At 43.2% G+C, this 19,819-nt stretch overlaps 1 protein-coding gene across 1 annotated transcript in view; it reads right to left on the bottom strand.

The window, feature by feature from the left end:
* Positions 1 to 17,456, bottom strand: part of ITPRID2 (ITPR interacting domain containing 2) — a 76,720-nt gene extending 59,264 nt beyond the window's left edge. Inside the window, exons 1-3 of the mRNA XM_073646794.1 lie at positions 17,032 to 17,456; positions 16,725 to 16,946; positions 2,126 to 2,171 (exon numbers count right to left, since the gene is read on the bottom strand). Coding sequence (XP_073502895.1) covers positions 2,126 to 2,171; positions 16,725 to 16,899 — 221 coding nt within the window. The 5' untranslated portion in view covers positions 16,900 to 16,946; positions 17,032 to 17,456. The remainder of the gene's footprint in view (positions 1 to 2,125; positions 2,172 to 16,724; positions 16,947 to 17,031) is intronic.
* Positions 17,457 to 19,819: the final 2,363 nt, after the last annotated feature.

Genomic DNA, 19,819 nt, shown 5'->3' on the forward strand with positions numbered 1-19,819 from the left:
AGCGTCTGTGTGGTACGACCCACGTATTGAAGGCCACAGGTACAAGTAATCACATATACTACAAAGTCGCTATCACAGGAAAGCCTCTGGGTAATTTGGATTCGTTCTCCCATATTATTTGACAATATGGAGTCGGCATTATGATCGATAATTTTACAGCAGCAGCATTTTTTTAATATGGCATTTAAGGACTCTTATTAAGATTAAGATTTTTTTCTATGATCCATTTTTTGATGTTCCCTCTGACCCATTTGTTTTAGGTTGCTGGGGGCAATGATACCTTTTATAGTTCGTCCCCTTTGGAAAGTTATATTTGGCTTTTGCAGTAATATTTTTTTTTTCAAATATACATCCTTTTTTATTAGGTACCAATACTTCTTCAAAATTTTTCTAATCTCTGTATTATTGCGATTATACGCCGTTACAAAATTATACCGCCATTTGTTATTTATCAATACACTTTCATTTTCACCTGTTTTAATTTCTTTGTTTTTAATCAGGACAATATTCATTTACATATCTTTTAACAAAGTATTTAACATAACAAGCGTTATGAACTAGTATATTTTATACTTAAGACTTTTTGTGGATTGATGAATTGGATTTTATAGTATTACTGATGTCTAAGGGAATGGGTGTGTCTGCTTTGTGGGAACACATCCCCCACAAAAAACTGTGCTTTTGCTTCCTTTAAGAAGTTGCATCTTAAAAATTTCTGAGATATACCTGAAGAAGACAATCTTGTCGAAACGCGTTGCATTTACTTGAGAAATAAAGATAGTTTGGAAAATATATACCCACAGTGTTCACTGGCTTCTTGGGAGAGCATTTGGCCTGGATGAACATTATTGTCAAAATCACCTACACATGTGATGATTCCAACATCTTGTGCAATGCTAAGGAAATCCTGAAGACATTCTGTAATGTCTTTATTGTCTGTACAAGTCCCCTCTAAAATTGTAAAGTGCTGCAGAATATGCTGGCGCTATAAAAATAAAAATTATTGGTGGCCGCTGAGGACTGGAGTTGTGCACCCCTGATCTACTACACTATCAGGATTTTAAAGATGGCAACTGCCATCAATCAAAACCAGTCTTCGATTTCAAGAGGGCACACAGTAGGGCAGGCTGCATGAAAATCAGATGAAGAACATCTGCACGAGGCAAGCGGCCGGCCAGGCATTGTGAAATTCACATTCCTCTGTTCAGTCAACCTGACAGGACACCGAGTGGACAGAACTAAAGGAGAAGATAAACACTTTTTTTGAGGCTAACTGAGAATGAACATCCATTGTACTCAGCCTGATCATTTTAGTGCGTCTGTCTTGTTCTGCGCACAGCCCGTCCTACTGCGTGTCTTCTGAAATCTATGATGGGCTGCATAATTGCCATCTTTAAAATCCTGACAGACTGCACTAGATAAAACATATTTTTGCCAAATAAAAGGTACTTAGAAAAATGTTTAACGTTTCATTTTATTACATTTATCTGAGAATCCTTGTAAGGAGCAACTGCCTCCTCAGGTTGTTTCCTCCCCCAGCAGCAGCCTCTTTTGCTTGATGATCGATCAACGTCTGTGTGACTTCAGGAAAGGAAAATCAGACAATGAGCCATTAAGCTAATGATATTGGCCCTAGGCAGGGAAACAACCTGGGAAGGCAGTTGCTCCTTAAGTGCTCTGTCACGCCCAGAGCACTTAATGCATAATTTACATACAAGTATAAAATGCTAATTACTTGGAAGAGCAGTGACTGAAAATGTAAATTCAGCGACACATTCATATGGTCTAACATCTTACTGACAGATTGCCTTTTAACAAAAAATGTCACACACTCGACCAATGTATTTTGAGGCAACATGTGAAGAAAACAGATCAGCACACACTGCAGGAACCCATTTTTCCACCTCTACATTTGCCATGCGGTTGAACACAGTTTGTTACCTTTAAGCAGGCAGATTACAGCAGGACAATCATGAAAACTTCAGGAAGGAAGTCAGGACAGAAAGTCGAAATAAGATACAGAAGTTAGAAGAACCACTGGAAGAAGAGAAGGAAAGTAGGAAGTTTGCAGAGAAGAAAAAAATTTAAAACTATTTTAAAAAAGGGGGGAAGGGGAGACCCTTACCTGCAGTCATTTAACCATATTGCAATCTTTTCATTAGGAATATTACCTGCAAATAGAAAAAGACATTTTAACAAGATAACCCCATTAATAAACCAAGTACATGCTATAATGCTACCACAGAAAATACATTCCCACCAGCTGAAAACAGTTTCAGCTTTGCCATCGATAAGAATTTGGAGGAAGCATTATCAGGCCGACCATAGACAGGAGATTGTTCACAGTAGGAAATGACATATGTCCCTTGGCCACCATTACATCAGGGAAAGAAACAAGACATTGCCAATATAGGCAGCGAGAAACCAGATTGGATACGTGACATACAGCCATTTCTGCCCTTAATGGGCTACAGATAGCACTAGCGGACTCTAACCTCGTCAATAGGTCCTGACTGATCCAGCTAGGATATGCTCTAGTTATTACCGTAAGTGACTATCGCTGCTTGTGCAACTCCGTATTAGAGGACTAAGGTAAAGGAGTATCGCCATCTGAAGAAGGTCACAAGATGGGAAATAAATTCATAGAAAGTGCAGATCTCACCTCTTAGGGAGAACAAGAACTCAGCCATCATTCACCAATTTCCGGCCACCACACTATGAAATCACATTTGCAAGTTACAAAAAAAGCCGAGCACCAGTTTTGGCAAAAAGTAATTCAGTGGAATAATTAGCAAGGGCATGTACACATGTTGTTCACTATATACTGCAGACCATTGTGTATCAAAAATGCGTTTTTAAGCCATGTTCACACATTGCGTTTTTTGCTGCAGCAAAACCGTATCTCTTGCCAGGAGGTTTGTCCAGAACTTGTCTTGCTTTTTTTGCTTGTCCTTTTGTCTCTTATGCATGTACATAAAGTTCATTGAAAAAAAAAATACCTTATTCTGGTTTTGGCACAAAAAACCTTAAAAAAAAAATGCTGAAAAACCTGACACCTGCGTTTTTTGTGCGCTTTTTTCTTTTTTCACCATCCATTACTTCCCATGGTTGAAAAAAAAAATGCTGCAGAAAAACAAAACAAAAACTAATGTTTGCTACGTTTTTATTAAAAAAAAAAAAAATTCCCAGCCACTAGAATGGGTTAAGAAGGATGCAAAAGCACTGAAAGAATTGACATGCTGCAGATTGGATATTGCTTCCAATCTGCATAGAAAAAAAAATAAAAAAATAAGCAGCATGTGCATGAGACTTGAATTCTCATCGACTTTGCTGGGACAGTGAAATGCTGCATTTTTTTTGTGTAGCAAAAACACGACATGTTCACATATCTCAGCTATATGGGATCCTTTCTGTGAACAAGAGTACATAAGAACACATAAGCCCTATTGAAAATGAGAATGATTGTGCCAAGCTGTCAATTTATACAATGTTAGGAGGAATTATGCTGCCCCATACCTATAGAGAAGTGACCAGGAACAGCAGATTGCAGGGAAAGAAAAAATAAAGACATTCCATTATTTACTAAACCCGGCAAGGCAGGCGTGCTGACAGGTGCCCTTTACTGGACATATTACATTGTCATGAAGGGGAAATACCCAATAAAGTCTATTGAATAGACCCATATTTGTATATTCTACTGTGGATACATATTATCAGTGCACTGAAACATTACTGTTATCTATACAAATATATGGAAATGAGAAGAAGCTGTTATAGGAGAGTACAGTGAACCGTGAATCATCTTACCAACAGTTTTTACAAAAATGTTGCAATTTACACACTGTGGCATAAATATCTATACTACAGTGCAAGCCCTAGACCAGACAGTCTTGTAATGCATCAGATTTGTCAGTAGTTCATGTTGCATCTTTATAACGTCTAGTCTAAGTTTACTTCACCTGTTAGTTGGGTTACTGGGTGCAAGAAATTTTGCAGTGTTGCATGCTAGGCGGCACCCCTGTCTAGAAACTAGAACCTTGTCTGGAAAGGAACATTCAGGCCCTGCTTCATTATTTGGGTTTATATATAAAAAGTCACTTTTTTTTTTTGTCTTGTGGTATTCTTCAAACTGGAGTACACGGTTCTTGAATTTTGCACAAAGTAAAAAGAATAAAAAAAAAATAAATCAATTTTTAAACTTTTTTTTGCAACTTTAGTGAAAAAGTTGTAAAAAAAATGCACAACATCTCTTCAAGGGGAGGGACTAAAATACATTTGCACACCCTTAAAAAAATAGTATAAATATTTATATATTACACAGGTGTAAAAAGGAGTTAAAACTTAACAGGCGGACAAATTCCTTTGTCAAGCTAAAGTACAGGTTACCTCTAGAAGATTTATTAAAAATGTGGTTTTAAAAATTAGAAGCAAATGAAGAAAAAAAAAAAACACACACCAAAAAGTCTACAAATTCAAAAATGAATCCAGCCCAGTGTCTAACACACAATAAGGTTATGTGCGCACGATCCAGAATTGCTTGCAGAAATTTCTGCACCTCTTGGCATCAAAAACACTGCGGAAATTAAGCACTTTTTTTTTTTTTTCTTTTTTGTGTTTTTTGCCAGTGCATTATATAGGAAAAACACAGGCAAATCGGCACAGAATGGACATGCTGCTTCTTTTTCCGTACATGAAATTGTCAGGAAAATTCCTGATCATGTGCACAGAAGGTTTATCATCAACTTTATTAATGGTCCCCAATATAACGCAGGCAGAAAATTTAGCACAATTGATGTTTTTTGGGATTCTTCTACAAGATATAAACCGGATCAAAACTGGATTGCAGTTTATTGGTATAGAAAATATTACAGTTGCTTTATAAATTTGCCGAAAATATTCGATAACAGGCTAAAACTGGAAAGGTTTCCACATCCTATGCCCATATTCTTACTAAATGCAGCCTACAGCAGTATTATACCAGAGGTGCCATGTAAGGTTAGGCATATTAAGTGGAGATGACAACCTAATAAAATGCATGAACATTACATATGAAATGTGGCCCTATTGCCCCCAACTAAAGTGATGGATATGGGATTTCATTCATAAATGGATTGCTGATGTTCTTCGCATGTCTACAACATAAATGTCAAAGCAATATTTCTGCCCATTATATTCTGCAAGGAGGACAAAAAAAGGCAGTTCCCTAGCTGATAAACCAGTCGGGCAGGAATGTGTTTTTAGACGCTGATGAGCAGATTTTGTGTAATAGAACCAAATTCCTGCATTTAATTACCATGTGTACACGGCAATGAGAAAAGTTCAATGCACAAAAAAAAACAAACATTGTAGACGCATTTCTTACTTTATTTAGAAATTGAGAAGTGTTTGGAAGAAAACACTAGAAAATGCCATATATACAAAGTTACTAAAACCATAGATTAAAACAGATGTATAAAGCCGGCCATTCCCAAGATCGGCATCAGCCGAACCTCTCCCGACTACCCCATACTATGAACGTTCATGGATTTTCAATTGGCGGATGGGAAAACACAGGTGTTTGGCAGCGGCTCATCTCCCTTGAAAACAGAAAGGAGCGAGTGTTTAGATGTCAAGTGCCCAAACAGACAGCCGGATGTTGATGTCCAGTGAATGGCGGGTTACACATTTCTGAATGTGGAATATCAGCGCCAATGAGACAGGCAAGATGAGAACATTAACCCCCGAGGGTGGTTGGCACGTTAATGACCAGGCCAATTTTTACAATTCTGACCACTGTCACTTTATGAGGTAATTACTCTGGAACGCTTCAACGGATCCCGCTGATTCTGAGATTGTTTTTTCGTGACATATTGTACTTCATGATTGTCGGAAAATTTCTTCAATATCACTTGCGTTTATTTGGGGGGGGGAAAAAACAAACAAAAAAAAAACCACGGAAATTTGGCAAAAATGTCGCAATTTTCAAACTTTAAATTTTTATGCCCTTAAATCAGAGAGATATGTCATACAAAATAGTTAAATAACATTTCCCACATGTTTACTTTATATCAGCACAATTTTGGAACCAAATTTTTTTTTGCTAGATTAGGAAGTTATAAGGGTTAAAAGTTGACCAGCAGTTTCTCATTTTCCCAACAAAACCATATTTTTTTTTTTAAGGGACCACATCACATTTGAAGTGATTTTGAGGGGCCTTTATGACGGAAAATACCCAAAATTGACACCATTCTAAAAACTGCACCCCTCAAGGTGCTCAAAACCACATTCAAGAAGTTTATTAACCATTCAGGCGCTTCACAGGAATTTTTGGAATGTGGAAAAAAAAAAAAAAAAAAATTGTCTGGAATCGAGAGCAGACGCCATGTCGCATTTGGGGAGCCCCTGATGTGCCTAAACAGTGGAATCCCCCTACAAGTGACTTCATTTTGGAAACTATACCCCTCAAGGATTTTATCAAGGGGTATAGTGAACATTTTGAACCCAGAGGTACGACACAGAATTTGATAACATTAGGTCATCATATTGAATAAGTGGTCATTAGTCTTGAGCACAAGTGCTCGCTACTTGAGTTTGCATCGTGTACTCAGGTATGCATCATGTATCGCGGGTGCTCGAGTGACATGCTCGAGTCCCCGCCCGCATGTTTCACGGTTATTAGACATCCCAAAAAAAAAAAAAAAAAACAGGCGGGGATCGCTCGTGCATGGCAAGCAATCCCCGCAAGGTTTTTTTTGGCCGCGAAGCATATGGGGCGGAGACTCGAGCACCCACGATACTCAATGCATACACGAGTGCACAATGCAAACTCAAGTAGCGAGCACTTGCGCTCAACACTAGTCGCCATATCGTCATTTTTTTCTGCTTTACTTTTGAAAAAATCCCAACCCTGACCCTAGCGTTTATTTTTTACGCCATTCCTCGTGCGGTATAAGTGATTAGACAACTTTATTCTTCGGCTCGGTGCGATTACAGCGATACCAGATTCATATCGGGTTTTTTTTATGATTGACAGCTGTCACACTTTTTTTTTATGCCGTTCTGCGTGTGAAGATTGATAAGACCGCTTTATTCTTCAGATCAGTACGTTTACAGCGGTATCACATTTATATTTTTTTTAGGTTTTGGCGCTTTTACACAATAAAAGCCATTTTATAGAATGTCTGTAAAGCGCTGTGGAATTAATGGCACTACACGAGTAAAATAAATAGAAATTCATTTTTTGCATCACTTTATTCTGAGAGCTATAACTATTTTTTGGCTGATGGTGCTGTAGGCGGCTTGTTTTTTGTGGGACAAGATGACGTTTTCAGCAGTACCATTTTTATTTATATTTGTCTTTTTGATCGCGTTTTATTCCATTTTTTGTTTGGCAGCATTTTTTTTTACCGTGTTCACTAAAGGGGTTAACTAGTGGGACAGTGTTATAGGTCAGGTCGCTCTGGACACGGCGATACTAAATATGTACTTTTATTGTTTTTTTTCAGACTAATATTTTATTCATGGCTACAGTATATTTTTATTTTTTGGGGATTATTTATTTATTTTTTTTTAAACTTTTACACTTTGTTCCACTATGGGACTTTTTTTCACCCAGATCACTTGCATAGCATAGAAATGCTGCAGCAGCATCTCTATGCTATGCAAGCTGCAGCCCTGCGCACACAAGTTAGTTAGACCGTGCATTGAGCACGGTCTACTCAATTTCCTGCTGTCTGGTGACCCGGATGTTGTAATGACAACATCGGGTCACCATGACAACTACCGGGACCCCGCACAGACAGCGTGGGACGCCGGAGAGGAGGCAAGTATCGGCGCTTCCCTCCCCTTGCCACCGGAATGCTGTGATCGATTTCAATCGCAGCATTTCGGGGGTTAATGTGTAGGGAGCTGTGCGGGACCACTCATGGCACATAGCTGACACCTGGTGGTGATCGCCCCGCACAGCTTGTGTGCAGGCGCGATCGCATTCTGCGTAATAGGCCCAATGCACAAGGACGTACTATTACCACGAATGTCAGACCCATGAACAAAGTTCCCATAAGTTCCACAATTGGATGTTTAAATAAAATGTTCCTGTGCTGAGATAATCTTATGGATGTGCCCAATACAGAAACATGGTCTGATCATACCACAGCTCCTAGACATGGAAGGAAGCAAAAAAATAGTATACAGACAGGACAGCATGGGGGAAAGAGGGGGGGGGGTCACAAAACTCTCTCTTTGAAGTAAGATTTTTTTAAAAACAGGCAGGGAAATGTTTTATCTCACCAAAAGAATCAGCTATGATCCCCTGCTGTCCTGTCTGTATACTCTTTTGCATCCTCCCCTGCCCAGGAGATGTGATATGATCAGAACATGTACCTGTACGGTCATGTATTATAAATGTTCCCTGCAGTGTACTGTGTAAGATTATCTCAGCACAGGAACATTTTATTTAAACACATCTAATTGTGGAAATTATTATTTTAAGATGTATTGATTATAATCAACTTTAAAATTAACTTAAATGTGTGATACCCCTTTAAGTACTCCAATGTCCGAAGAACATGCAGGCAAAAAAAAAAAAAAACACGTTACAAATCCCTGCTGCAGTTGTCCCTTTTTTCTGCAGCATGAATGTGATGCCAATTATTAATCTCAACGGTGACATGCCATAAAAGCGAGCATTAGCCTCGAGCGCAGCGACTGGATGCACTCACCACATCACTGCAGCAGAAAATAAATGGTGAGGACCACTGGAATGATGTCGCTAATGTGACCAGGCCAGTTTTTTTGCCACTGCATATCCTTACATTAACTTAATTTTTCAAGATACAGTACATTAAGCCTAGGGCCCTATATATAAAAAAAAAAAAAAAAAAAAAAAAGCAATGTTCGTTCTTGAGGAGTTCTGGAGGAAAATGGGGGGTGCGTCTTATAGTTCAAATGTTGCTGGGGGGATATGGGGATAGAGACACACACACAGTGCTGGGGGTAGCGGGGCACAGGAGGCAGCAGTCGCTTGCTGCAGTCTACACCGTCCATGCTGCTAAAGAAAATTAATATTCACTTCTCCCCATAGGCGTGGGGAGGGGATGAATATTCATGCCCTTTAACAGCGGGCACATGCGATCGCCCAGCAGGAGCTGCGCCTACACTGTGTGCCGGCTATAAAGGAGAGTGAAGTCACTGCTCCCCACGCACACAGTCCCGGTGTGGGGAGCAGATCTCTCCTTGTGAGCTGCGCATGGCAGTGACGTCATGCGCGGCTCACATGTAGAGATCATTGCAGGCAGACAGGACACAGCGCTGGAGGAGAGAAGAGAGATGAGTAGGAGTGTTTATTTTTTATGAGTAGCCTGATGGGGATGAGGGGGACCATGCATACCAGGACAGGAATGAGGGGTGCCATGCATACCAGGACAGGGATGAGGGGTGCCATGCATACCAGGACAGGGATGAGGGGTGCCATGCATACCAGGATGGAGATGGGAGCCAAGTATAATAGGAAGGGGGGCATATCTAACAGAATGGGAGATATCAGAATTGGTGGACATTACCCCTATTCCAGTGTCAGCAGCAAACCCGCTCCCCCTTAAAGGTGCATCGTGACCACATTTTTTTTGCTTAAATTTTTTTTTCCATTTTCCTCCTCTAAAACCTAGGTGCGTCTTACAGTACGAAAAATATGGTATGTGTTTCCCCTTCTTTCTTATAAAGCCAATTATATATTACACAGAATATCAAACATTACGGCACAACAATTACTAGACCTTAATGAGACCTCATAAAGCTCCTCTGTGACTGTAGGGAGCGCCTTAAAATTATAGCATTTTCCCAAAGAGTTAATCTGACACATGGGGCTAAAATATTATAACACCTGCCCTTCCAGAAGAACATGACACATAACTAAAGGATACAGATTGCAGGCACCTTAAACCGGCCATTCCTGCTTATCTTGTCATTTTGGCTGAGAAAGAAAACCAGAAAAATCCATTAGATAGACTTCTGTACAGGTCTGCAGGTGAGGATATAATAATGAGAACCACCACCAGGAATGTGGCTGCTCTGCGCACAGGTCGTGCAAAAAAAAAAACCACAGCAAAGGCATTCCTATATAATACCAGCAGACTCCATCAGATGCAGTGTACACAGAGGCTTACACAAGGCTTAGACAATATGGTGCCACATCCGTCAGACTGTGTAATCTATACTATGCGCGCACTGACTGTTCAGCGGGGTGCAGGACCATAAGGAAACTACAATGACTTCTACAAGGTCACATTCCTGCAGCTTAAACACTTTCACCATTTCAGATGTAGGAAACATTTCTATATGTATTCTAATTGCATTGGACGTTGATCTAGGTTTTTCATTAAAAGGATGGGCACCGTGACCCATTTATAAGTCAACTGGGTGCGTCTGGGGATGATGATGCCCATAAGACAAATCTAGCCTTAGCATGTATTACATTATTTTTTTTTTCCTTAAAAAGGGGTTGTCCACTACTTTCCCACTGATGCCCTAATGTATGATCGGCCGGGGTCCCGCAAGCAGCAGCGCCGATCGGCTATCATTGGTGCCGGCTGCGGCCGCCAGTGCTCACCTGCAGTGCTTGTCCGTCCATCTGTAGTGGCCACAGTGGGGTACTGCACATCCGCCTCCCATTTAATTGAATAGAAGGCAGATGTGCAGTAACAAGCATCGGCCACTACAACTTGAGGGCTAAGCACCATAGGTAAGCACTACCGGCCGGCAGGGAGGGGGGGGGGGGGGGGTGCCGGGTGCAGGACCCCGGCCGATCATACAGTGATGCCCTATCCTAGGGCATAATTGTCAAAGTAGTGGACAGCCCCTTTAAAGGGTGAAATTTGTGGTAAATACACAGTTTTTCCACATCAAAATCTTCAGGATTTGGGACAGATTTTGGTGCTGCAAATTTTTGGCAAATAAGTTCAATGCAGACATAGCCCAACTTGTATGCATATGATGGATCCCAAAAGTCAAATTGCAAAAAGCTCTACAGGACCCAAGCCATCATTGCAGAGTTAAATCACTCCCCCTCACCCCCCTCTTCTGGTATTCATTGCCAACATTAGTGCAGAATTCTTCAAAACGGGGCATGTGGATTCAAGAACTTTGTGGGAAAAAAATAGAGTAGAAAATACAGTAGATTTCAAATTAGGTGCCACTTAGAAAAACTTGGAACAAAACAGGAAAATAAACCCAAAAATAAGCATCAATGCAATAATGAACCGAGCTCAGATTTTTGGTTTGTGATGGGTCAGATACGCTCACAAATTAGACGTTTGTACATCTGACTGCAGCAGGAGCTGTAAAGTGTTGAGCGTCAGAACAAATCAGCTCTGTACACTGTTAGGGTTAATCTCATGGAGTCACTACACTGTCTACATTCAGCCACAGAAGGTACATGGAGGTGCTGGGTGTCGGACTCCACAGTAGGTCATAAAGGTTAGGTCATTGATATACAAGTCTTGGACAACCCATTAGAGAGTCGCAAAAAAATCCTGAAGTCCAAACGGCTGTGACCATAAAGATCCCATTATCGACATAAAATCTCTATAGGTCATCTAAAAAAGTTGGGTTGTCTACAACTTTTCCCAATTTTGGAATTTTCCAACAGATGAAAATCACTTTTCCAAAAATAAAACCGGTGAAGATGTGCACACAACATCTTTCAGATGAAAAAAAAAAAAATAAGTAACCTTGTACAGTAATCGCTTCACGGTTCAGAAACAGTGTAAATGAAGTAGTAGGTTCATACTTACAACCTCAAGTCAGTTTAAATTCATGCAAAAAATAGATGCCGGTGGTGGGGACTCTGCAAAAATAATGGAAAAACCGCTTCAGGAAAAAGGCCACCAGCTTTTGCCTGATGCGGCTTCACCCAGGAAAAGTTTGGCAGGTGCGTTAGCATCTTAAAGATGTTGTGTGCAGATAGCCTAACGGAAATGACCAAACACCAGACACAGACTATTGTTAAGAACACAAGTGATTTTATGAGAACAGATCAGTGGATGATCATAGAAATGACTGGTTGCTTAACTCTACAAGCATTAAAAATTCTCAGCCTCAAGTTTGTAGGGTCATTGTCTGGTGAAAGACTTGTGGGTAATACAAACATTTCCCACAATATAACCAGATTTTAATTGGGGGGGGGGGGGGGGGAACAAGCAGGAAAAATATTTGCAAATGTCTCTCTTACAGTGATGTTTCACTATGAAAACAGACATGATGTTCCCTGGATTTGGGAAGAATCTTGCATTGCTGGTCATTTTAGATAAGGACTCTCTTATTGTCCAGGATCAGTGCCGCCGAGGTGTCCTATGTACAGTGCAACACATTGAGCACAAGACACTTGTATCCTATAGTCAAGCAACCGATCCATGCGATTCTTCTGCTGTACATAATCACTGTAAATCTCTGTAGTCCATTCTTGGGTCAGACAGTCTCAAAATCTCTGTGGTTGCCACTTTAGTAATTTCACACAGATGTGTGAGTGTAGCCTAACAGCACAAGGACCTATAGTCTCATGATCTATTCACACATCTGGGTGAAATATCTGTGAGACCCAGAATATGTCCCATTCTGATCAGATTCTGGAGGACTCGATGGGTCTGTGTGCTACCCGATAAAAAGGACATCGCGCCAACGCTTCACATGGGTGTCACTTTCCCAAAGGCATCACACACCTTCCGTAAGCAGTTTCTTCTGATCTCCCCATAAAAGTTAAGGCAAGGCCCCCCACCCACACACACATTACATCGTATGTTCAGCGAGAGCCATCTCTCTCAACTCCCTCATACATCGGAAATCTCGGCCGGGAACTTGTGTTCTCTATGAATAAATCACTTGGCAGCGGCTCATCCCCAAGGAGACCAAAAAGAAAATAGACATCCGGGAGTCAGGAGGCCTCCATACTCAAACTATCAGTCAATTCTGGTGGATGCAGACGACTTCAATGTGTACAAGGGTCTTTATGGACCAACCAAGTGCACGGGTTCTCAATAAAGAGGAGGAGGAATAAAGCACTGCCAGACAGCTCAGGTGGCTTTTACTTCATAACAAAATGGCTGGACATATGAAAAAAAAAACAAATATGTCTGATCCTAGGATCCCCCATTCCCTTACACCAGGAATGTTAAAATTAAACACACAGAGGGCCAAAATGAAAAACTTGGACAAAGTCACAGGCCAACCAGTATACAGTATGAGCCCCACACAGTCCTCCATACTGGGTAACGGGCCCCACATAGGAGTGGCGGTTCTGGTGTTGCAGGCCAAACATAAGCACCCTACGGGCCAGATTTGGCCCACGGGCTGGAGTTTGCCTTACACCAGGCAAAATACATATTACATAACTGGCCGGCCGTGCCAAGACTGGTTGCTACAAAGCTGCATTCACACATCCATTTCAGTTTTTGTCTGTCAAAACGGACATGGATTTCTCATTTATCATCCGTTTTTTGCCCTACATTTTGCTCATGCTTTTATAGCTAAAAGGAGGTAAACTGTCTAAATTTTTCCACTGTCCATTAGCAATAGGTCAGTTAAAAACTAATAGAAAACTTAGGGGTCTTTCATCGATTCCCATAGACATGAATGGCAGAGTCTGACTCGAGTAAACTGATGAGATTAGGACATGCACCGGGTTAATAGACACAATGATCTATTAAAAAAAAAAAACACAACACACACACACCTTTGAGCACCATAAAATTTCCAAAATATGGCAGCGAACATGAGGAATTTCCTAAAAAGTCAATAAGTCTTTTCATTGCATGGTATTCAGAGGACCTAGTCAGGAAGTGGTTCATTTTTCTTCCAAGACAGAAAGGTTGTATGTAGATGGTCAGCAGGGCCTTCACTTCTCCTGTAACTGCCTTTATTGTTAGCACCTGTCCCCACTTAATTGTAAAGTGCTGTGGAATATACGGTTACTATAAAAATAATGATCATTACTAATCTTGTGATGCCTTGTGTATATGAATATAGCAGAAAGGAAAACTTATAGAACGTAAAACACAGAAATAGTAACGCAAGTTTAAGATATCTGTAATCAAATCCATATTTTAAAGCAACAGTGACAAAAATAAATAAATCATACAGCCACAATTGCAAGTTAAATTTGCAACTTTTACAAACTTTTTGCAGTTTGCTCTTTTCTCACTGGTTTACTGCAATTTCAACAGCATAAAACAACTAATGTCATAAGCAGTTTCTCCACATTCAACACAAAGTGACGCTTTTCCTGATGCCGCAGTCTCAGAATTGTTCTCCCCCCGGATAGAATCACTTATAAGCGCACACATTTGCAAATCAGGCGTTTTAAGCTCATCTGATGTAAGGAAGCAAGGGCTTCAGAAATCAAGAGAGGAAGCACAACATTGAGACGTTGTACAATCAAGGATATAAAGATATAGTGATTGAATGTACCTGCAGATACTGTTGGAAACATAATTCACAAGTTCAAAGTTATAGGAACGCTGGTTACACTTCCTGGATGTGGCAGAAAGAGGAAGCCGTCACCGGCTGCCACCAGATTCCTGAGGAGGCAGACAGTCAACGAATAACTGCAAAAGATCTGCAAGATTCGCTGGTAGCAGGGACTGAGATTTAGGTATGCACAGTCCAGACGGCCGAATTTCATGGTCCACAAACGCCTAGGCTGAACATGCACTTAAAGCCTCACTGGCAGTCTGAACCTGGCCACAAGTGCATAATAAACACAGAAGGTCTCCATGCCCAAAATCCAAGATTCATGCCATAACCTAAGAGGATTGGGCCAAGACTCCTCAGGAAAGCTGTCAGAAGCTGGAGTCTGGCAATGTTTCAGGTTACAACAGCCAGGGCTCCATCAAGTCCTAAAGACTCTTGTCATGAAGGGGGATGACCAATTCAGACATGGCAATAGTTAGTAAAAGCGTTGAATTTTCAAAAACCACTTGTAATTTTAGTTGTGTCAAGTCATTTATATTGCTCTTGTTTGATTGGTTTATTGCAAACAGCAGCAAAGTTTCTACATCTTGCAATGGGGTGCGCTAATTTTGATTAGAACTATACAAGATGACAAGAAAAAAGGCTATTTGCAAACTTTTACATGAAACTCCGTTGCAAGTTTGCTGCCTGCATTTATACTCGTGGCCATCGCCTTCAGCACACGTTACCCGACTGTCCTTATGACAGATCTCCATCAGCCTGGTTTACCCGCACAATAACAGAACCGGGTCGCCCACATGAATGCTACTATACAAGCTTCCTTTAACCCATTATCTACCAATGTCCTTTTTTTGGGACGCCTAATTTTTTGCTTCTAGCAACTTAGATTTTTTAATTAGGTCCAAAAAAAAAAAAAAAAAAATGAAAATTGCTAATTGGGCAAGTAATGGGTTAAGAACACGCCGTGCTGACCTTAATACAATATTATCATCAAAACAACAGGTTCAACATAACCACAAGTTAGGAGAGAGAAAAAACCAACAAAAACACACTACTTGTATGTGGCCAACATCAAGAAGCTGTGAATGTGAGGGGAATAATGGACCAATGACTGCACAATTGGGCACAAAAGTCATGACTGGTGCCTATGAGGGTCCAGCACATGGCGGGGGTTGGTAACGGCATTTCTGATTTCTCTATACCTTGGATTATGTCGCCACCGTCTTCAGAAAGACCCTATCTGACCAGATCTTCCGTTCTGCTATACATTATACATTCTGCCCATCATCCAGGATCAGAGCAGCCTCCCAGATGGAGACTTTTCAATACAATTTTGGCAGATCAGCTCAGATTTTAGAGTCTCTATAACTAAACATATACACAAGTATAATATTGTATCACTGCATCTATAGGTCGGGGCTGGGGTTTATAGAAGCGGAGCCCCTCCGGCTGCAACCGGACAGTACAAGTATAAGAAACGAAGGAACAGTTTAACATTATTCCTTCTGCTTACATTCTGCACCGGCACATGAGGGGTATGGGAGGGGGGGGGGGGGGGGGCGCTCGCTGATTAGGGGTGTGGGGGTCTCACCTCAAAGATAGAGGAGTATGGGGGAGGCCCTCACTGATAAGGAGGAGTATAGGGGGGGGGGTCGCACGCTGATAAGGAGGAGTATGGGGCGGGGGTCGCACGCTGATAAGGAGGAGTATAGGGGGGGGTCGCACGCTGATAAGGAGGAGTATAGGGGGGGGTCGCTCGCTGATAAGGAGGAGTATAGGGGGGGAGTCGCTCGCTGATAAGGAGGAGTATAGGCGGGGGGGGGTCGCTCGCTGATAAGGAGGAGTATAGAGGGGGGTCGCTCACTGATAAGGAGGAGTATAGGCAGGGGGGGGGGTCGCTCGCTGATAAGGAGGAGTATAGAGGGGGGTCGCTCACTGATAAGGAGGAGTATAGGCAGGGGGGGGGGGGTCGCTCGCTGATAAGGAGGAGTATAGGGGGGAGTATAGGCCGGGGGGTGGGGGGGGTCGCTCGCTGATAAGGAGGAGTATAGGCGGGGGGGGGTCGCTCGCTGATAAGGAGGAGTATAGGCAGGGGGGGGTCGCTCGCTGATAAGGAGGAGTATAGAGGGGGGTCGCTCACTGATAAGGAGTACAGGGGGGGTGTCGCTCGCTGATAAGGAGGAGAATGGGGGGGTCGCTGATGAGTCTGGGGGGCTGCTGATCGCTCTCTACATGCCTGGAGCTGGTGCAGAGTTCGCAGTAGTCGGGGGGACGCGCTTACTGACCGGAGCCCTCTCCCAGCTGCAGCTTCCCCTGCACAGCCTGGGTAATGTGTCTGGCTTCCGCTGAGACATCCTCTGCCTCCGATGCTTGCCAGGAATCTCTGCTCTTCGCCCAGGCCTTCCTCTTCTCGGTCACCATCGCCCTGGTCTGCGCTTCCTCCAGCGCCGCTTCATCCATGGCCAGCGCCGTCTTCTTCCTCGTCGCCTTCTTAGTGCTCAACCAACCTGTGCGAGCAGAGCAAAGACAACCATGAGCCCCTGCCCGTGTCCGAAGCGGCGGAAATAACGAGCAGCAGAGACCCGCACTCACATGTCCGTCACTCCATGCCGCCCGCAGCCGCTGTGTGTGAGCGCGTCCAAGCTCTGCCCGCAGTATGTGTCGCGTTCCCGGCCAGGCGTCTTTTCCGCTTCCCGCCCCCGCTGCCTTTTTATCACTTGTTTCACTGCAGCAACTAAAACTTTTTCTTACGGAGCCATCACCGAGAGGAGAGCAGTGCGCAGGCGCCGCAATCCGTATTATATTAAACAACACCTGAAAGGGGCGGGGAGTCCGTGTGCTCCGCCCCCGCCCGGGCTGCAGTCACAGCGCGAGTCACACAGCAATGCTCGTCCTCGGGGAGGGCGGCCGCAGATTGCCGGCTCTAGCGCAGTGTATTGGGCGTGCAGCCCGGACTGTGCGCCTTCTCCTCCGCGCTCTGCGACTTCTCTGCCTCACACCTTATCACCGGCACTAATAGCAGATAGCAAGTTACTGAGTAGTCGGTGTTTGCTGGGAGTCACCTATTGTTTTACTGTGGAGACGCTGCGCAGAAAGGCTCAGCCCCATCAGTCACAGTGTGACCGCATCGTATAGTGTGACCGCATCCTGCGACTTTTAGCAATCAGCTTGGGGGAGTTTTTTTTATGAACCCCTCCCACAAGTTCGGTCCACTCCCCTAATACTGAGGGTATAAACCATGGGGGTAATGAGGAGTAATGGGCTGTTTATGGCTCGGAGTAACTTACTGATCATTGGGGGTCCGACCGCTTACTGATTGCGGAATGTCCAACCTCTTACTGATCCCTGGGGGTCAGACCACTTACTGATCGCTGGGGGTCTGACCACTTATTGATCGCTGGGGGTCGGACCACTTACTGATCGCTGGGGGTCTGACCACTTATTGATCGCTGGGGGTCCGACCATTTACTGATCGCTGGGGGTCCGACCACTTACTGATTGCGGAATGTCCAACTACTTACTGATCGCTGGGGGTCCAACCACTTACTGATTTCTGGGGGTCCGACCTCTTACTGATCCCTGGGGGTCGGACCACTTACTGATCGCTGGGGGTCTGACCACTTACTGATCGCTGGGGGTCCGACCACTTACTGATCACTGGGGGTCCGACTACTTACTGATCCCTGGGGGTCTGACCATTTACTGACCGCTGGGGGTCCGACCACTTACTGATCGCTGGGGGTCCGACCACTTACTGATCGCTAGGGGTCTGACCACTTACTGATGGCTGGGGGTTGACCACTTACTGATCGCTGGGGGTCCGACCACTTACTGATCGCTGGGGGTCCGACCACTGGAGCCAGTAGCGATCCCAATAACTGGCTCTGTACCCCAAGAAAGCTGCGTCCTGCATGCAGTGGAGAAGCCCACGTCTGAGAAAAGCAAGCTCTGTCCTCAGCTACAGTACAGACCAAAAGTTTGGACACACCTTCTCTTTTAAAGGTTTTTCTGTATTTTCATGACTATTAAAATTGTACATTCACACTGAAGGCATCAAAACTATGAATTAACACATGTGGAATTATATACTTAACAAAAAGGTGTGAAACAACTGAAAATATGTCTTATATTCTAGGTTCTTCAAAGTAGCCACCTTTTGCTTTGATGACTGCTTTGCACACTCTTGGCATTCTCTTGATGAGCTTCAAGAGGTAGTCACCGGAAATGGTTTTCACTTCACAGGCGTGTCTTGTCAGGTTTAATAAGTGGGATTTCTTGCCTTATAAATGGGGTTGGGACCATCAGTTGTGTTGTGCAGAAGTCTGGTGGATACACAGCTGATAGTCCTACTGAATAGACTGTTTGAATGTGTATTATGGCAAGAAAAAAGCAGCTAAGTAAAGAAAAATGACTGGCCATCATTACTTTAAGAAATGAAGGTCAGTCAGTCTGAAAAATTGGGCAAACTTTGAAAGTGTCGCCAAGTGCAGTTGCAAAAACCATCAAGTGCTACAAAGAAACTGGCTCACATGAGGACGACCCCAGGAAAAAAAGACCAAGAGTCACCTCTGCTTCTGAGGATAAGTTTATCCGAGTCACCAGCCTCAGAAATTGCAGGTTAACAGCAGCTCAGATTAGAGACCAGTTCAATGCCACACAGAGTTCTAGCAGCCGACACATCTCTACAACAACTGTTAAGAGGAGATTTTGTGCAGCAGGCCTTCATGGTAAAATAGCTGCTAGGAAACCACTGCTAAGGACAGGCAAAAAGCAGAAGAGACTTGTTTGGGCTAAAGAACACAAGGAATGGACATTAGACCAGTGGAAATCTGTGCTTTGGTCTGATGAGTCCAAATTTCGAGATCTTTGGTTCCAACCACCGTGTCTTTGTGCGACGCAGAAAAGGTGAACGGATGAACTCTACATGCCTGGTTCCCACCGTGAAGCATGGAGGAAGAGATGTGATGGTGTGGGGGTGCTTTGCTGGAGACACTGTTGGGGATTTATTCAAAATTGAAGGCATACTGAACCAGCATGGCTACCACAGCATCTTGCAGCGGCATGCTATTCCATCCGGTTTGCGTTTAGTTGGACCATCATTTATTTTTCAACAGGACAATGACCCCAAACACACCTCCAGGCTGTGTAAGGACTATTTGACCAAGCAGGATAGTGATGGGGTGCTACGCCAGATGACCTGGCCTCCACAGTCACCAGACCTGAACCCAATCGAGATGGTTTGGGGTGAGCTGGACCGCAGAGTGAAGGCAAAAGGGCCAACAAGTGCTAAGCATCTCTGGGAACTCCTTCAAGATTGTTGGAAGACCATTTCCGGTGACTACCTCTTGAAGCTCATCAAGAGAATGCCAAGTGTGTGCAA

This window comes from Phyllobates terribilis, unplaced genomic scaffold (assembly GCF_046119375.1).
Source record: "Phyllobates terribilis strain yellow unplaced genomic scaffold, ASM4611937v1 Scaffold_9__5_contigs__length_417890890, whole genome shotgun sequence".
Lineage (NCBI taxonomy): Eukaryota > Metazoa > Chordata > Amphibia > Anura > Dendrobatidae > Phyllobates > Phyllobates terribilis.